The following is a 20,649-nucleotide window of genomic DNA, read 5'->3' on the forward strand; positions in this document are numbered from 1 at the left end:
ATGAATGTAGGGATAACCATTATCACAACATTATACTATAACTACACATTTGTGACCAAGCTAGCCTGTAGTATCTTGAGTATATTGTTCATACTGTACAATATACTCAAGATATTCATACTGTACAGTGACTATAGATGGTTAGTACCAAGTAGTTTCTAATAAATTCTGTTCCTTATATCACTATAGGGCACATATACAAGACCCACTGATTACATGTGCTAGAGCTAATAGGTCAGTCTGCTTTTCGCCAGTGAGTATACTCCACCACCTGCCATGAACATACCCCTGTAAGAACAAAGGAGAATATTTTTGGTCACCAGTTGTGTGAAAATCTATCATTTACTGAATGGATCCTAATAGATCCACCTAACCCCAAATCTAACATGTCCCCAGTATCTTCTGAGGGGTATAGCGAGTCATCCAGGACTTCTGTCTTTGGTTACCAGGCAGTCACAGTACAGCTGACTGGGCACAATCAGTTTGTGCAAGCTCCCCTAAATGGGAAATGATGGTTGTTGCATTTGCTGACTTCTACGAGGAAATTATGAACAGTATCAAGGATGTCCTTGCTACTGAGTGTCAATAGCATGATTCCAAAAAGGATTCAGGTCAGTCCAGAACACTGAATTAAATATAAGATGTAATAAATTCTCAGCCTTTAAACAAAAAAATAAAGTGGCTGCACAGCCTGCCTGGGGCAGAGTCTGGGTTTAGAGCTCCAACTGGTAGCAACAATAAGGCCAGTTTGGGCTACGAAACTTCAAGTGAAAGGATAGTAGGGCTCCAGTAACTGCCCAATGACATTGATAACCCTTGGCATGACACCTCAATGTGTATCTTCTCTCCTGATGGTAAATACCTCATTCAAGAAAAGAAAACCACGACTGAAGTTCAACACGAAATTTCCTAATACTGAACAGTACTTAGTCCATCCTTCACTAGGGCACTGAGAAACCACCACAGAAGACAGTTATCCTACCTACAAATATAGCACTGAAAGCCATAGAAAAGACCTTTTATCAGGTCAATGTAAAATGAAGTTTTACATCTATTTTAGATAAGACTCAATATGCTCACTGGGTAACCCCAATATTCTGTCCCTTCACTTTTAAAACAATCACATGAAGGCAAATTTTCTGATTTTTGTGGTAACTGGGAAATGAGAGCCAATGGCAGAATTAAAGCCATTTGTCTCCATCACCCCAGTGTCTGATAATCCTACTAAGGAATGGACAACACTTGTCCCTCCTTTTGATAGAAAAAAGCTCCCTCTGGACGTGGCTACTCAATAGTTTGGGACCCCTATGAGAAAAGTCTCTAAGAGGGGACAGCCTTAGCTGGATTTCATGCTAGGCTCCACCTCCTCAATATCATAACCTTTACTAGTATGCTGGAAGTTTCTATCAGAAGGCTCCCAGAATCCTCTAGAACAATGTCTGCTGTTGTAGCCAAAACATTTATACTGACCTGTAGGGAACACACTATGATTTTCTCAAGTGTTGCATAAAAGCTAGAATGGAAACATGGGTGGCTCCAATGTCACTCCCCATTGTAGAGTCAACACCCTGGGGTTTATGGGGCTGCACCACACAGAATTTTCTGTGGAACCTACCTACAAATTATGAAAACTTACCCATTCATGGAGATTTTCATAGAAGAATATTCTGTATTTTCATAATATTTTTGTGACTAAATACTGCACTATACCTACATATAAATTTTATGATAAAATAATGATTTACAGTACAAATTTTCAAATAATATTGTTTAATAAGATTAAATAACATTAAATAGAAATAATTCTCTCTCCTCTTACTGAGATGAGAATTTTATGCAGATGTAATATACATGTTCATTTGTTTTGTATAAATAAATGATTTACTAATTTATAAATATTAATATTAATTAATGTACTAAACACAGCAAAATATCAATTCATTAAAGAAAATATAGTGAATCAGTAAGATTTTAATTCAATATAAATTCTTTCCCTCATCTTTTTACTAAAGGTTTGAAGTGGGGGGGGGGTTGTAACTTGTCAAATATATCAAATATCTTGACAATCTGACCGCAAGGGTAGAACTACGAAGGATACTAAAAATCTCTCTCTCTCTCTCTCTCTCTCTATCACTGAGATAGATTTTTTAAGCATAACATACATTTATTTGTTTTGTTTACTGCAGTTTTACAGATACACTGTTATTCATTTTTTCATATTTTCCATGCTAAAATTAAAACTTTTTGCATTTATATAGTATAAATCGTTAAAAATTTTAAACAAATACATATCATTCTAGTCTTTTCTCAGATTCTTCAGAACGAGGGGAGTACAAGTGACTGTCTATTAACCCTTTAACGCTGAAGCCCTATTTACAAAAATGTCTCCCAGTATGCCGTGTGTTAGGTGAGTTAGCGCCGAAGCGGAAAAAAGTTTTTTTTCAAAAAATCACAGCACGCTTAGTTTTCAAGATTAAGAGTTCATTTTTGGCTCATTTTTTTTGTCACTGCCTGAAGTTTAGTATGTAACCATCAGAAATGAAAAAAAATATCATTGTCATATATAAATATTGGAATATATGACAGCAAAAAAAAAACTCGTATATAATTGTATACAAATCGCGCTGTAAGCAAAACGGTTAAAGCTAATGAGTTAATTTTTTTTAGTTGTATTGTACACTAAATTGCGATGATTTTGGTATATAACAAATTTCAAAACGATCAAAGCAACACAGAGAAAATATTATCACAAAATGATGCATGAATTTGTAACGCGCGGACGTAAAAAAATGTTTTTTTTCAAAAATTTACCATAAATCGAAATATTGTGCTAGAGACTTCCCGTTTGTTGAAAAATGAAGGTAATTGATTGAATATTACTAGACTGTAAGTGTTTTAGCTTACAATTGCAGTTTTCGACCATTTCGGTCGAGTTAGACCGAAAGTCGAATTTTTTCTATTTATCGTGATTTATATGGAAATATTTCAAAACCGATAAAAGCTAAAACCATGAGTTATTTTTTGTTGTATTGTACATGAAATTGCACACATTTTCATATATAAAACTTTATGTAACGACTAATATAAAGCGGTGCAAATATTACGACAACGAGACGAAAGAATTTCTGAGATGTTCGCCGAGTTACAGCTCAGACGTAAGGAAAAAATTTTTTCAGAAATTCACCATAAATCGAAATATTGTGCTAGAGACTTTCAGTTTGTTGCAAAATGAAGGTACATGATTGAATATTACTAGAATGTAAGAGTTTTAGCTTATAATTGCGTTTTTACCATTTCCGGTCGAGTTACAGTTGACCTAAGCTTGAAATTTTGGCAGTTATCGTGATTTATATGAAAATATTTCAAAACTGATAAAAGCTACAACCATGAGTTATTTTCTGTTGTATTCTACATGAAATTGCGCACATTTCCATATATAAAACTTTTATGTAACGACTAATATAAAACAGTTGCAAACATTACGACAACGTGATCAAAAAATTTCTGGCGCGGACGTGGAAAAAGTTTTTTCAGAAATTCACCATAAATCGAAATATTGTGCTAGAGACTTCCAATTGGTTGCAAAATGAAGGTAAATGATTGAATATTACTAGAATGTAAGAGTTTTAGCTTAAAATTGCGTTTTGACCATTTCGGTCGAGTCAAAGTTGACCGAAGGTTGAAATTTTGGCAGTTATCGTGGTTTATATGAAAATATTTCCAAAATGATAAAAGCTACAACCATGGGTTGTATTTTGCTGTATTGTACATGAATTTGCGCACATTTTCATATATAAAACTTTATGTAACGGCTAATATAGAACAGTGCAAAATTACGACAAAATGACGAAAGAATTTATGAAATTTTCGCCGAGTTACTGCCCGTGCATAAGAAAAAGTTTTTCAAAAATTCACCATAAATCGAAATATTGTGCTAGAGACTTCCAATTTGTTGCAAAATGAAGGTACATGATTGAATATTACTAGAATGTAAGAGTTTTAGCTTACAATTGCGTTTTCGACCATTTCGGTCGAGTCAAAGTTGACCGAAGGTTGAAATTTTTGTAGTCGACGCGTGGTGCGTCCACTCGCACCCAACAGACAATTTTAGTCGACGTGATGATACGTCCAATAGGCGTTTAAGGGTTAACTTGACCATGAAGGGAGCACTGCTAACAGATGGTCATAGGATACTAAAAATACCTCTCTCTCTCTCTCCCTCTTTTTTCTTCATAACTCATGAATTTCCATCTTTTGATATCTACTGTAAGAATAACTTCTCTCTCTCTCTCTCTCCAAAGTTATTCTCTCTTTCTTTGTTATAATATGTAAGAACAAACACTCTCTCTCTCTCTCTCTCTCTCTCTCTCTCTCTCTCTCTCTCTCTCTCTCTCTCTCTCTCTCTCACACCAAAGGATACTCAGAATGTGACAGACAGATAGAAATGGAGAGTGGTTGATAGAAAGATATGCTCTCTCTCTCTCTCTCTCTGTTACTGGCTGGAAGGGTTAGAAGTACATAAGTATATATTTTTAAGGGTAAAATGTTTAAGATGACTTTGAATCATTTCAAAGGTTAATACAGTAATAGGATAATAGTTTAAGGTATATTTGATGTAGGATGCTAGTTTAAGGTACACATTGGTATTTGAGCTTTTAAGATAGGCAGTTATAAAGGTTTTTGGAGGAGGGTTAACTATTCGCAGGGGGTTGTGGTACGCATCCCCCTCAAATACGGGAGGTTGACTGTATCTCCTTATTACATTCTAAACCCTTCTGTAAGGACCCTTCTCAGGATCCTGTTGTGGCTCAACTCAATGAACGAGCCCGATAACAGATCTGTACAATATACGCTCTTCTTGAAAAGAGTCACACAAGCCTCCAGTTGCCCTTAAGGATCCTTTCAATAACAACAGAAGGGACAACAGCAGCAAGCGCACCCTTTCAAAGCAGGCAAAGATGCTCATACTAGGAAAGGAAAAGCAATTCCTGGAATGCCTCTTAAAGACAAGGGAAAAGGTGGATCATAATAAGAATGGTGTGGTTGGGAGTTGTCTTCTAAAGCATCACATACAATGGAAGTCCTCCCCTGGGGACACAGTATTATCCTAAATGGGATAGGGTGGAAATGGTCTCATCTTTCCCCCCCTTTTAAAGAGGTTTTCCAAGAACTAGACCCCTCTTTGGAAGATTACATGCAGAAGGCCCTTTTAAAAGGAGCCATGGAGAAACATACGTATATTTGCCATCAAGCATGTCTCATCAGTATCCCCAGGAAGGATCCCTCCAAACGGAGGGTGATCCTTGACCTAACAAAATTGAACAAACACCCTGTTTGTCACAGTTTCTGGTTGACTACTCTTGCCCAAGTACGTTCAGTCATTCTGCAAGGGGCCTGGACTGTCTTTGAAGATCTGAAAGACGCATACTGACATCTCCTATCGCTGTTACCTTCCGCTCTTAGGGTTCCGGATAAGGAAAGAAAACATATGGATTCAAGGTCATGCCTGTTTTATTAAACATTACCCCTAGAATCTTTACAAAATTAACAACACTTTCAGTGGCTGAGACTTGTTGAGATACTCTTCATGGCTAGTTGTCTTTCCCCATCAATGCTCAAAACAGAATAAGGAAGGAACTGAAAAGTTCTTGGCACAGCCCAGCATTTCCAGACGTCAGTTGGAGCTTATAATGGGTCTGTTACAGTTCGCATGTGTGGTAGACCCAATCCTCAGATTACAACTAAAAATGTGAACAAATTCCGACTATCACATGTAAGAACAAATATTCATAAAAGGGGTAAAAAAGTTGGGGATATACTCTGGCAGTGGATTGGGAAGGGGTTTCTGGCAAAACAGGTCGCCCTGACTCCTTTGTCTGTACAAGTGATAATACACAGATGCCTCGTTGACAGGTTGGGGAGGCCATTGGGAGGATTGTCAGATAGCAGGAGGTGGTCACCTGCTCTGAGGAAGTGTCATATCAACTTTCTGGAGCTAGTGGCTCTTTTTCCTATCTCTTAGAAACTGAAACCTCCAAAAAGGGACACACATTTTGTTGGTCTTAGATATTAGGACTCCTGCATCAAGAGGTCAGGCTCGCGTTCATCTCCTCTCCTTTGGATGGTGCAAGCAAAGAAGTGGCACTTGTCTGCAATTCACCTCACAAGGTCTTTCAATGTAATAGCAGACACTCTATCGAGATACAACAGCCTCGACTGAGTGGATATTGACAATCATTCCTTTCAATTAACTGCCAACATGCTTCCATGTCCCGAAGTGGACCTGTTCGCCACATGTAAGAACCATCACCTTCCAGTGGATGTGTCTCCGAACCTGCACAATCAAGCAGTAGCAAGAGATGCATTCCTATAAGGCTGGAACAAATGGAGGAAGATATACCTTTTCCTCCATTGTCCCAGAACTCAAAAGTTTCTTTTAACATACTTCTAACTTTCAATGGAACCGCTTACAATAGCCTCAACTTAGCCATTGGCTTCTATTGCTTCAACAACGGGTAAAGAACTCAATTCCATTATCATCTGCTGTTCTATCCCAGACAGTAGGGAGGAAAGTCATCTAATTTGTCATCCTTGCTGAGCCAAGACCTTCGCATGTGGATTTTCAAAATCTTGTCTACTGTGAAAATTACTCAACCAATATTGCTAGGTACCTAGTACAGAAACTACGGACATCGTCTCTTTGACAATAATAGTATGTGTGAAAGTTTGGTTAGGTTATATCCATGCTAAGAGCCAAGTTGAGATCTTTGTTGAAATACTTCTACATTTTATTATATATCTTTTTGAAAACAAGTGCCTTGCTGTTATAAGATTCATGGCATACAAGACAGCATTGTCAAAACCCTTGCTTTATGGATTTGGAATTGATTCTAACATAGAAATTGTTACTTCCCTTCTCAGGTCTTTTTACATTGCAATGATCTGCTCCTCCAGGGTTCCTAAATTGGGTGCTTAGGCTTCTGTTAACCCCTCAATTCATTGGGCCCAATATATCGAATTATATACTGCAAAAGGCAATCCTCTTGACTGCTTTGCATCAGGAGCTTGCATTAGTGAACTGGTCTTAGACGGGACAATGCTACCCTACTCATGCAGCTAACACTCATTTATTACTGTCTCCTGGCCAAGAATGAGCACCCTCTAAAGAGAAAACCCTCCTGTTCTGACAGGGAACTCAATTTGCCAAACAAAACTTACACCTGGTTCCAGTAATTAAGGTTTACCTAGAGGTCATGGCAAACATCCCAGAGGGTCTGTTTTTCCCACATCCTAGCACAACAAACTACTCCATCTACATGAGCTGAGAATAGTAGTGGAGCCCTTATTATAAAGGCAGACTCCACTCCTTTTGTAAGTCATATGACATTCGAAAGGTAAGTACATCGTTAGTTTTCTTTGGAAATACTTCTTTCGAAGAAGTCTTTGAGTGTACGGGGTGGTTATCAGGAACAGAATTCCTAAAATATTACTGCCACGAGCTCGAACAAATTCGACCATACCGTGTACCAGTAGGTGGTATAGTAAGTCCTGACCCCATAGGTGCTATGGCAGAAAACCAGGGGTCTTCTTGATGTAGTGGGCATACTAAGACATCACTGGGAAGGGTGCAACAATACTGCAACCAAATCCCGCATATTTAGGCAGGTCACTTTAGAACTACATCTTAATAACTGTAAGTTTGTGTTGAGTTTCATGTTCTTTCTTGCCAAACCCTATGGGTATCTGGAATAAAGAATGTGTTTATGACTTGGCTTAACCTTGGACCAAAAATTTTATCTGGGTTGTTGGGACTGAATTTCATGAGATTAGTCATTTTGTCACCGGTCTATTTCTTTGGCAAACTCCTTTGAGGAAGAACAGCAGCTATGCTATATAAAAACAGGTTTTAATGTAGGAAAAACTTATTTTTGGTAGCCGCTGTGAGTCCCCAGACCAACCCACTTTCCCTGACGATAAGGCATGTGATTTGGGGTGAACAATTATCCTGCATAGACCTGAAAAAGAATAATGAGAGTTGGTCTGATGCTAGGTAAGTTGTAAACCCAATAAAGAACAGCGTGCATGCACTGCTGCCACATCTGTAGGTTGATAATAGGAATGGAACCTTGGCAGCCACTGTAGATGAAAAAGAGCCTCTTGTCTTGAGTCTTATACTCTTTCAGTGTCAACGTGCACTATGCTGGCCAGACCAACAAGAAGATAATTCTTTAAAATTGGTTGGTCTATCTTATGGTGGCCCTCTTGGGGCCGTGAGACTAACTCCTTTGAGGACTTACAGTGACTACCAAAAATGGGTTTTTCCTACGTCAAAACCTGTTTTATGTTAACTGGAAAAAAACAAATTTTTTGGCAAATAACAGAGATAAAGTTGAAGTTAATAGATGACAAAACAACTCTGTAATGCCCAGACTACTTTACACTCGGTTGTTAACTTTCCAAAGTCATGGAAAAAGGAGTAACCATTTTCTGGACCTCTTCACAAGGGCAGCAGTTTCTTTATAAACAATTAATTTTGACCAGTCTACCTAAAGCTAGTGAAAGGAGAAGCTGGATGTAAAAATTTTCTCTTGCAATTCTCATGAAGTCTATGGAAATACAGTAGCTTACCGAGATAATGGATTAAAGTACAATATCCAAGCCTACAACGTTATAAAGGAAAATCAGATATTTCGTTGTATATATATTGAATGCATGTTTTTGCTACAAAGTAAAGGCAGTCTCCGGTTATAGGCGGGGGTTCTGTTCTGAGGGTGTGAAGATAACCAAAAACTGCTGCTAACCAAATATCGGCGATTTCGGCGTTTTTTGGGGCTTATCGGTGCCAAAAAGCACAGATTTTCAGTTATCGGTGCCTCTGTTAGGTATGAGTTGGCGCCAATGCCCAATTATTGGTCCAATTAAGTGGAAATTGGCAATTTTCAGAGTAAAAAATTGCCGATTTTCGTTGCTAGACAAGCGCCGTAAAACCGGATTGCCGTTAACTGAGCCCGCCGTTAACCGGGGATCACCTGTACAGGTATATTTATGCCCAGTAACCCTTAAACTACTGTAAAATGCTTATAACTGCTTATTTTAATAGTACAGTGCCTAACTTGATAGTTCAAAGAAAAATACACCATAAATTATCATACTAAAAAAATTCAAAATAATTTCAAACAAAAATACACCCCAGAACCATCACCCCAAAATTACCAAAGTCATCTTATATTAGCAGCTAATCAAGTTTGTTTTTGTTTAAGCTGGCTTTATGCCAGCATGGACTCTTGCTCATAGAGCAGCCCATAACTAATTGTTTCCCCTTTATACGTAAGCACAGTCGTTTTCTCTCACAGTAACGTTTCGTTTTCTTTTTTGCGATAAAGCATATACTATTTATATGAACAAACAGTGCCTGTAAAGTATGACAAAAGCCTTATTATCAAAACAGTACCTGTAAAGTATGATAAAAGCTTTATTATCAAAACAGTACCTGTAAAGTTTGATAAAAGCCTTATTCCCAATACAAACTGCAGGACAGTAAAAGCTAAAGTATAATTTTTAGAGCTGAAAGCAATGTAAATTAATAGAGGAACAGAAACAACAATAAAAATTTTACCTAGCTGTTCAATAAACAAACAAAATATTTGAGTAAAATTACATATAAAAATTAATGTATACTGTCTACTCATGATTTTATTATGTATCTCAGGGACTAACCTCTTCTCCTCCATCTCTTTATCCCATATTCTAGTTAAATAAGTTAAAAGGGTAAAAGAGAATGATAAAAGTACTGTTGTATTAATGCGTACAGCCATAAACAACTGAAGGAGAAACAACTGTTTTGCTGAGAACATCCGAATTGGATAACAACTGTCGTTTTGCTTGCATTTCAACCATTGTATGATAGGAAACAATTACTATAGTTATGTTACAAAATGATATTAAATAGAATAGAACTGATGTATTTTTCATCATACAGTACAGTGGGTCCCCACTACATCGTGTATCAGCAATCGCTGGTTTTCTGTGGAACATACCTTTAAATATATCAAGGAAAATTCACTAATTCAGGAATTTTTTTATAGAGCAATATTCACTAATTACTGTATTTTCATTTCACTTTCATGATTAAATGCCTTTTTTATGATAAAAAACATGATTTACTAAGACTGTAGTCAAATATTAATATTAATTTAAACAGCAAAATATCAATAAAATGCTAACTTAAAATCAAGCAAAATCACAAAACAGCTTACCAATGTACAGTACATAAACACTCTCTCTCTCTCTCTCTCTCTCTCTTTCAGTATACATATATACATATCTTTTAATAAAAAAAAAAAAAATCAATAAAATGTTATTTCACTTACAGAATAAATTTTATTATATTGATCTATATATTATTAACGTAATATAAGAAAAAATAAAAAGATTGTTCCGACATTTGTAATTGCTTTCGCTTTAGGTACACGTTGCCATATTTTTTTTCTCTGATTTACTGAAGTGTGCTTCATTACAAGTCTACTAGTTGCTCTATGATTACCACATATTATAACAGTACACAAGAGAATATTTTATCACTTGATGTTTTATCTCTAATCAATGTAAAAATATTTTAAAATCCAAATTTCATAAGTGAGCAACACAAGATTACTGTACGTATACTCTCGTCCCATGCCTGTCAAGTCAAGTCTCGCCCCTACCTGCTGTGCTGAGACTTCATTTGTAGTAAACACCAGTTTTCTCTCTCTTAATGAAATATGGATTACCGTAGTATCATAAACTTTATGTACAAAATTAAAAATAAAATAATTCCATTAATAAATTTGTTTCTTTCGGCAACTAAAAAATGATTTTCCTAACTCATTCAGTAGTAGTGAGCCTCAATCAGCTGATTTTCAGAATGTAAACATCACAAAGTCAGGATTATTGGTTTTTTATACATACTGTATAACGATGATAACAGATTAAAATAATAATAAAGTAGGTATAAATGGATTCTGTAGGTGAAATATAACATATTAATGTATTTACGTTAATATTAATATTATTTGAAAATTAGTAAATCATTGTAACATGTACATACACAAGGGAATATTTTGTCCCTGTTGATTGCATTTTTATGAGTAAAATGCATTTTTCCTAACATACAAACCTGAGGTCCTTTACATATGGGGATACTTTCGGCGTAGCTGAACGGGCCGCTAAAGACTTACAAGGCATGAATTGGTATTACTGCCAGCTGGGCATGTGGTTGGTAACAGTGGGAAACCCACGGTACCAACCACCCAGATTCACGCATTTACTGTACTTTCTGGTCTAGGGCAGATTGTGGGGTGGCTGAGGTGGGTAACCTGAATGAAGGACCTCAGGTTTGTATTTTAGGAAAAATGCACTTTACTATTAACCCATTCCTGTCCAACTGACGTAATATTACGCAATAACCCCCTACCCCCCTTCTTTTCTGACTGACGTAATTTTACGTAAAATTTACCAACATTTTTCGTACATGTGGTAGGGGTAAATTTTTTTTATTTTCGGACAGTTGGTGGTTTCCATAGGCTAAAGCATACCTTGGACCGTGTAACTCAGGCATCAATACGCCAGGCAAGCAGTCCCTATACTGCGCATGCGCAATTCCCTGGCATAGTAAATTTCTCACAATGAAATCAGCTGATCCTAACCACGATTCTCTCTCGTATCTTACATTTTTTTTTATAAAATGTAGGATTACATTATTGGAAACACTCTGTTTCGTATCCTCTATTTTCTATAAATTTTTTAGTTCCTCTACTGTGCATGCACAAATCCATGGCGTAGTAAAATTCTCACAATGACATCAGCTGATCGCACCCACGCAGGTCTGGCAGGCCACACTTCTGTCAGAGACCATGCATACGAGGTTGGGTAAACACGTGTGGCTATTTACATACAGCGACGTCAATCGAGAACAGTTTCCAAAATGCTTTCGCAAAGTTTTTACGGTAAAACTAGCGGAAATTCGTTAGTGAATCACATAAGAGACGTCTGGATTTTAGGCAGGGCTCTGAATCTCATTTTTCATTATCATATATATCAATATTTAGAGTATTTTGTTGGCTTTCTCACAATAAATAATTCATTCACCTAACTGTTATAGCTTTTGAGCTATGAACGATAATTTTGACAACGGTAACATTTTTTTTTCGTTTCGAACAGCTTATAACGTCAAAATGAAACTGTTGCTGTTACCAAAGCCATTTTTCTTGACTCTCACTTTATTCCTCAACCTTTCCTCTACATTTTTTTATATTTACAAAGTAATTTCTATGAAAAAATCCGGGTTAGGGCTCTTCAAAAAAAATGTCTAGCGATAATTCTCACCGTATGCCGGGCAGCGCGCTCTGTTTCTTACCCACTTTTCTATCAATTTTTCACCAACTGGACTTATTCGTTTTTCATTGTTTTATATGTCGATATTTAGAGAATTTTCTTGGCTTTCTCATAAAAAATAATTCATTCGCCTAACTGTTATATTTTTTGAGCTACGAACAATAATGTTGACAACGGTAACTTTTTTTTTCGTTTCGATCAATTTATAACGTCAAAATGAAACTGTTGCCGTTACCAAAGCCATTTTTCTTGACTTTCCCTTTATTCTTCAACTTTTCCTCTACTTTTTTGTATATTTACAAAGTAATTTCTATGAAAATAACCAAGATAGGGCTCTTCAAAAAAATTTTTCTAGCCATAATTCTCACCATAGGCCGGGCAGAGAGCTCTGTTTCTCACCCTCTTTTCTATAATTTTTTTCACCAACTGGACTTATTCGTTTTCCATTGTTTTATGTCAATATTTAGGAATTTTATTGGCTTTCTCATAAAAATAATTCATTCATCTGACTTTCATAGTTTTGGGTTACGAACGAAAATATAAAAATAAGTAAAGAATTTTTTTTTTCGTTAAGTAACTCACATTTTTTCGAATTTAGAGGGCTGGGACTCTTATTCTGACTATTCCACCATAAAATATAAACATTTAGAAAAAAGGACAGCAAAATGAATGTTGTTGGCATAAAATTTCTATTTTTGCTGAATTTTCGAAATAATTATTTTTTCGCACTGTCGAGCGCTCCCAGACACATCGGGGCTCATGTACCCTCAGTGATGTGATAACTATACAGATATGAAAGGGTTAAAAGTGCGATTTGTTCCTACACAAATAGAAACCCTTGGTCCTTTACATATGGGAACTCAGGGAACTCAAGATTCGGTGGGAGGAATCTGAGTGGAGGTCTCTGAATGACCGGAAGTTTAACGCACCTTATGTTCACCTGGGGTATGAGCCAGGAGGACATGGCCACCGGACCATGAGCACCGTTGTGAGAACTGTGGTGATACGGACCAGTCTATTAGACTGTCCTAGCTGTGACAAGGTTACGGTATGTAAACGATCGCACAGCGAGGTGAAAGCCAGAGAGAACCCTTCCCAGCCACATTAGGGGTGCTTGGGAAAAGTCGAGGACTAAGGACCAACATAAGGAATGGGTTTGGTAACTAGCCCGCAACCCCTTGCCCGCCTTGCAGGGGAAAGAGGGGACATTACATCTAATGTGTACCTGAAAGGCAACAAAGATAGGACACTCAAGTAATGAAACTCACCTGTGTCAGATGTCCGGTTCAGCTTGTACGGCCTAACTCTCTGCCTGAGGGAAAGGGTAGGATGATAGGGGGGGGAAGAGAGAGCCAGTCACTCACCTTTCACGCCCAATCATGCACGTACAACAGACGAGACGTAACTCTGTCCTATACGGGAGCTGGGTAAGTTACACAACTTGTTGAGCAGCCACCACTGGTCCCAAGGAGAAGGTATCTAAGGACCGATGGGTAACGTCCCTTAGGTAAAAAGAGGTGAATGTGGCCTGGCGTGACCACACCCCCGCCTTCAGTACCTGCTGAACCGACAGGTTCTTCTTGAATGCTAAAGAGGGCACAATCCCCCTGATTTTGTGAGCACGGGGGGACAGAGAGCTGGTGACGTCCACGCCAGCCGTTGCATACGCTTTCGTGATAACCTCACGAAGCCAGAAAGAGATCGTGTTCTTGGACACCTCCTTCTTGGGGGTCCCGGTGCTAACGAAGAGTCGCCGACACTCAGGCCTGAGGTGTTGTGTTCTCTTCAGATAGCACTGTAGCGCCTGTACAGGACAGAGTCGTAACTTGTCAGGGTTATTATCTACAAAGTCACTCTGGGATGGGATCGTGAATGACTCAAACCGAGCGTCAGGGACCGCTGGGTTTTGAGTTTTCGCTACGAACTCCGGGACAAATTTGAGTATTACCAAAGCCTATCCCTCGAGCGTTTAACTGAAAAGGAAAGTCCCTGTAATTCGCTAATCCTCTTCGCCGATGCCAGGGCTAGAAGGAAGATGGTCTTGAGAGTCAGATCCCTGTCTGTGGCCTCTCGTAGTGGCTCGTAAGGGGCACAAGTTAGGCTCCACAAAACGAGAGACACGTCCCTCTCGGGGGGCCTGAGTTCCCTGGGTGGGCAAGACCATTCAAAGCTCTTCATCAGCACGGATATTTCCAAGGATGATGAAATATCGATGCCTTTCAGGCTTCGCTGAAGATAAGGGAAAGTGCCCTCTTATCTCTGAGTTCATAATATACTCCATCATGTGTTATAATGTTCATCAACTAGAAGAGAATTCTTTGATATTAGTTTGGTCACCATGTAGCTCTGGAAGACCATGGAAGGTAACTCCCTGAGGACGAAACAAGCGACTATGCTATCAAAAATGCTAATAAATGCTTATTTCTAGAGTTTAAACACTAAATATGACCCTAATCATGCTCCTAAAGTATTAAGCTAACTTTTACATAAAATAAAAGTTACTGTAATTTTCATTTAAAAGTCAGCTTAATACATTACCTTTAAAAAAAGAAATAAATGGTTGACTTAAAAATATAGGTGCAAAGATCACGTATACTATTTCTCTCTCTCCCCATTCCACCGATCTATTTTAAGAAATCTTCTCAACCTCATTTTCAAGAACTTATTTATTCTGTCTCTTTCTCTTTGTTCTGAAATGCTCTATGTCTGTTTTAGAATGGCATATTTACAGTTCGTAGACAGTATGGGTAAAATTAGATCAATTTAAAACTATCTCATGGCCTCAATCGAGAGGAGGTTGCGCTGGCTGCTTGCACTCTCAACCCAGCCCGACTTTCTGTACGTCATTTCATTCTTATGATGCCAGTGCCACCAGGTGCCAAAAAACATAGCACAAGGGCTTACTATGTCTGCTGACATACAAATCGTCAACCACAGCAGAAAAAAAGACACTTGTTTTCACTGCCATGAATGTGATGTTCCACTATGTCTGGAACCATATTTTGAAGAGTATAATACTCTTTGAAACTTGTAAAAGTGCTAGAAAAAGAAAAATGTAGTTTGTAAGTTGTATTACTGAATAAAAAGTAAAATAAATTAGTTTCTAATTTTAATTTTGTAAGAGAAATTTATATAAATGGTTCGTATTAGTGGAAAAAATGGTGGATTAGGGGACTTATGAAGGTATGGAAAAGAAGAAGAAGAAGAAGAAGAAGACAACACGAGGATTATGTCTCAGCAGCCAGCAGGGGGATATGCCCTTAACGCAAACTTCCGATTTTGGACCTTTACACCTAGGTTGTGTGCCTTTTAAATGTGGTTGCTACAGAAATTTTTTTACATTTTTTCTTATACCATGTGCATTTGCATATCATCCTCTTTCCATTGAATTTTTTAAATTGGCCAATCTTAAAGAGTCCCTGGTCTCAGGGTTATGTTAATATATGTTTAGCCTAACCTGTGAGGGTTAAACTGAATAAAAATGACATAATACCACTTAGGATAAGCTATTAACTACTATGTATGGAACTGCTGTACCTATCAGCTACGCAAACTGCTCTGGGGTCCTCTATTGATTAGGCTATGTGCCAATCTTCATTACTTATTGGGAGGGCAGACCCCTCATCTGTCCATCAAGTTGAGGTGCTACTTATATTGCAAAAGACATAAGAAAAATGGAGATTTTGCTAATTACTTTTATGATTCATGATTTAGAACTGGATTTGGTGACAATTCTTTCCAAACTAGCCCATTTTGGGAAAGATAGAGATAAACCATACCCTAACCTCCATATGTCCACCCAAGCTGATATAAAAATATTAATTTTCTTTGCCACTGAAATAAAAAAATTAATAAAATTAATTTCCTTTTTAATTCTCTATGGATGACATCACCAGAATCTCAAGGGGTGATACCTGTATAATGTATTTAAAATTTCCAAGGGTTAAAGACATCACAGAATCACTTTTGGATGCTGGTAGAGTTCAAAGTTATTGTTCTTAAATGAATAGTGAAATTTGGAGTAGGACTAGGTTATGCTTCAAAGAACCTTCAGTGTTGTCTAGTTTTCCATGCAATGCACTGTAAACAGTACTCCCCACTGGCATATGGCTAAAATGGCACATCCTTACTTATTTTCCTTCAAACTTTCACTCATTCTGAACATTGAGTTGGTCCAAATTTTTGTCTCCAAAATCCACAAAATCTTCAACTTACCTCTTAAAATAGCTGGAGCAATCACGTAACATGATGCTAAACCAATAAGAATGGCTGCTATTATCACAGCTAAGACTAAAAAAATCTTTCTTTTGTATACTGCTTTAGGTTTTGACGTTGCAGGAGAAATATTCAAGATGAGCTGGTCTTTATCATCTTCAACTGGACTCCTCAATATAGGCTCAGCTGCCTTATCTTTATCATTTTCTTTTTTTGCTTCTTTGTCTAATATATTTATTTTACCGTCTTTACAGTTTTCCTCATCACTATCTGAATCTGAGGAATCACTCTCTTTACAGTAGAGTCTTTTCTTTGGTTCTTCTTCCCTCTGTTCAACAGATACATTTGGTTCTTCCCTCTGAAAAACAAAATGTGCAATTTGCATTCAATTACAGACACAACAACATGAAGATTAAAATTAAATACACAACTTAAGGTATGAAAAATAAAATATCTTATAAAACATAAGGTGTTCAGATGACATAATACAAAACATACATGTACATGTTATCAAATAACATTAAATACAATACACAAAATTTTAGAATAGACCTTATAGCTCAACATTTACTGTTTAATGTTTTCTGAAATCAAACAATTTGCAATATAATTGTAAATAACTTTAAAATGTAACTAGAGAAGGCAATTACTGTATGTGATCAGAATAAATATTTGTCCATATTCAAAACACAAACAAATTCCAGAAACTTCTAGCATTTCTTAATATACAAATGAATATTTGAAATGCCAATTACAATAAGATAGTAAACATAAGAAAAATTAATATAAAAAGCAAAGTTTTCTTTCTTTAATGTTTTGTGAGCTAGAGAAAGACTTTAAGAGCATTCAACATTTTCCTGCACTAAAGAGACCTTTAATACTTGGAGCATTCTGGGTAAGTTTTTTTCCAACAATTGTTGCTTCCTAGTATACAGCTTCCAAGGCCAAAGAGATAAAGTTAATCATGTCACAAATTTTCAGACTTCCAAAAATCCAATATAATCAAGTCTGCAATGGTAGCTAATGAATGAAACATATTTTGCAGCACCCCTGCTGGGTATAATTCTGAAAATCCTGATTATGCCTTGGCCTAAGAACTGATGCAGTGTAGGGGTAATAAAGGTAACCTCTATGTGTGGTCAGGCATTTGCATGCTTCTCTTGGTAATGTCCAGTGTTTTGAAAACCATCTTCAAAATCAGGTACAGTACTTCCTTTGGATAAAAATAAATGTTGAACCAGTCCAGGAATATTCTGCGAGTCCAAGAATACTGGGGGACCAATTTACTTTGGGGGCTCCAAAATACTTAAGGAATCATCCAACCACAACAGTTCTACCTCACTGAGTTCTTATATTCCATTTACATTTCCTTTGATTGAACTGGGATTTTTAGACCAACAGACCATCCCAAGCTTGCACTTAATAGTCAGCATTCCGAACCAAATGCCAATAATATAACCAAGGGTAATAAGAACCCCAATACAGTAGAGCAAAACATTTCAGAAAATAGTTCTTGTACATTTACTAATGTAAAAGAAAAATAAGGGATTGGGCTTTCACTTCTATACTCTACTGAGGTAAAAGGAAGTCCCTACATACTAAATGTTAAACTTCCGACATCTTGCCATTAGAAAAAAGCCCCTGAACAAACTTCTGGAGTGCTGTAATTGGGTGTGTACTAGTGTCTTCGTGTTAAAGAGAATCGTAACTACTGCTGAAATTATTGCATCAGTAAAAACAAAAGAGCCCTTTACTGCAAGTATGAGTGTCACCGAATGTTAAAACAGAGGCATCAGCCAGTTCATTTATGTATTATAAAGCAGAAACTAAGTGTATTTTAAGCAGATGTTTTAAGTAACTGCCTAGGTGAGGGTTGTGCCTGATAGAGAATGGTTTTTGCATGCCTAACAGACTAGAAATAGATTACTCAGGTAAGTTCATATTACTGTACCAATCTATCATTGCTTTTAGATTTAGCAATCATGATTTGTGACGTACGTGTGGTATAATGTAACCTCACTTGAGTTTATCATTTAGAGTTTTTCCCTTAATAGATGGTAATGTAAAATTCTTGTGTTAACGTAACTTTTAATATTACTACATTCCTTCACACCAGATGTTGTACTTTGCTCCTTAATATAAATACCATTATAGTTGTGCATCATGTGCCACTCACATGTTGCAGCTGGGTTGCCTTATTATCCATGAGAGAGAGAGAGAGAGAGAGAGAGAGAGAGAGAGAGAGAGAGAGAGAGAGAGAGAGAGAGAATGCTAATGTGTACAAAGATAAAAAGGTTCCAACGATTCAGTACAGTAATAAAATAAACTAAGAAAATGTTGATACACATTAAAACACTAATGAACTATGAAAATTGTGATAACCAAGCTGAAAACACAAACCAATAAGACTTGAAGGCTAAAAACACTAACCAATAAGAATTGAAGATGTTAACATTTTATTATAGAGTGCAGTAGGACGTACTATACACAGTCAATTTGCATATAAGGTAATAAAGGCCAACTTATGACCACATCAATTCTACTGTAGTCAGTCAGAACCAATCACAGTTGCAGGATGACAACAACAAGTAATCAATAAAAGCTCTCTTCACTGGCCTGACACTAACAGAACCCATGCTGGCACAAATCTCAAACAGGTTGCTTGAAAGGAAAGAGAATACCATGTTGCAGGCTATGGCATTCCTCTAGTCAAGGGGATGCAAAAGCAAGCACACAGTTCTTAACAATGACTGAGAATGATCCACCCTCATAATAAATTCTAGTAACCTAGTATCCCAGAAAGACAAGCAGTGGGTGAATCCATACGAAAATACCAGTCTCAGTTCTACGTTTAGTCTTACTAGGCACAAAAAATTACCGGAGCTCCTACATTAATGAGTTTATGAAAATATACCAAACTAAGTGTTACCTGGTTTCCTGACCCTAAAGGGATATAAAGTCTATAAGAGCACTTCTGGGATCCACCCCTCAACTTTTGGCCAAAGAACCAAATTCTTTACACTCTCAAGTGTCAAAGGAGATGCCTCACCCACTAACTGACACTGAAAGATCAGAGAGATTTCAATTATCATCACTCATCAAGAAGGGAGATGGTGACTGCCAATTCTTTCAGGCCAAGTAGAGGAACAGTGAATGGTTCAGGAAGAACACACTTTTCCACTACCAAAGACTTCCCTTATTTGCCTTGTTTCTAAGAAACAAACACTTCCAAGAGAGAAGGGCTTCTTCTGATGAGTGCAGGCATGGAAGGAGATGAGAACAATGCCTGAAGGTAATACAAGATTTCAGGCAACTCTGTAATTATCCTCTCAGTAGTCTTCACCAAAAGGAAAAAATAACTATGCAGAGGATGAGCCAAATTTGGACCTGTAGCCTCCATGAGACCAACTATGTTGATTACAAAAACCCAAGGCCTCACCTGCTACATTCTTGAATTGCTATGGCTTGAAAAACCAAACCTGCTGCAATCAGAAGCCTTCTTCCAAGAAAGAAGAGTAAGTTCATCAGAGGAAAAGATTATGATCGAACTTCTGGACCTTCTAGCAAAAAAATCTCTGAAGACACTTGAGTGAACGAGGACGTTACTCATGATAACAAGAGTATCTTGATATTATTAGGTGCTGACAGGTGGCTACGAGAAGAGCAGAAAACAAACACGTATTTCTCAAGATCTTAGAGTTTGGAACTGAGTAACCAACTGACTAATAATGTTGACAGTACCCAATCTAGCTATATGATACCACTTCCCAATAATATTATTTCTAGATGTGAGTCAAAGTCTAGGCATAGGGGGTGGAACAGTAATGATAAATCTTCTTTCCCACTGTTACCCCTACGTTAAGGGGTTGGTTGCCTGATGCGCTTTCTCCACTGCCTTATATCAAAGGCATCATCCTCCACCAAACGTCTTCTCTCCATATCTTCCTTCAGTTTATCCCGCCATCTAATTCTGTCTCCCTCTCGATCTTCTTCCTTTAACAGGTTCTTCCCAATCCCTCTTCACTCCCTCCTCATCATCCATCCTTAACACATGCCCATACC

General features: G+C 37.3%; 1 protein-coding gene across 10 annotated transcripts in view; it reads right to left on the reverse strand.

Moving 5' to 3' along the window:
* LOC136841658 (piggyBac transposable element-derived protein 4-like) overlaps window positions 1-20,649 on the reverse strand; it is a 459,099-nt gene that overhangs the window by 310,656 nt on the left and 127,794 nt on the right. For all 10 annotated transcript variants that reach the window (XM_067108816.1, XM_067108815.1, XM_067108813.1 and 7 more), the window contains exon 4: window positions 16,588-16,945. In XM_067108816.1, the coding sequence (XP_066964917.1) occupies window positions 16,588-16,945 (358 nt within the window). The remainder of the gene's footprint in view (window positions 1-16,587; window positions 16,946-20,649) is intronic.

This window comes from Macrobrachium rosenbergii, chromosome 9 (assembly GCF_040412425.1).
Source record: "Macrobrachium rosenbergii isolate ZJJX-2024 chromosome 9, ASM4041242v1, whole genome shotgun sequence".
Taxonomy (NCBI): Eukaryota; Metazoa; Arthropoda; class Malacostraca; order Decapoda; family Palaemonidae; genus Macrobrachium; species Macrobrachium rosenbergii.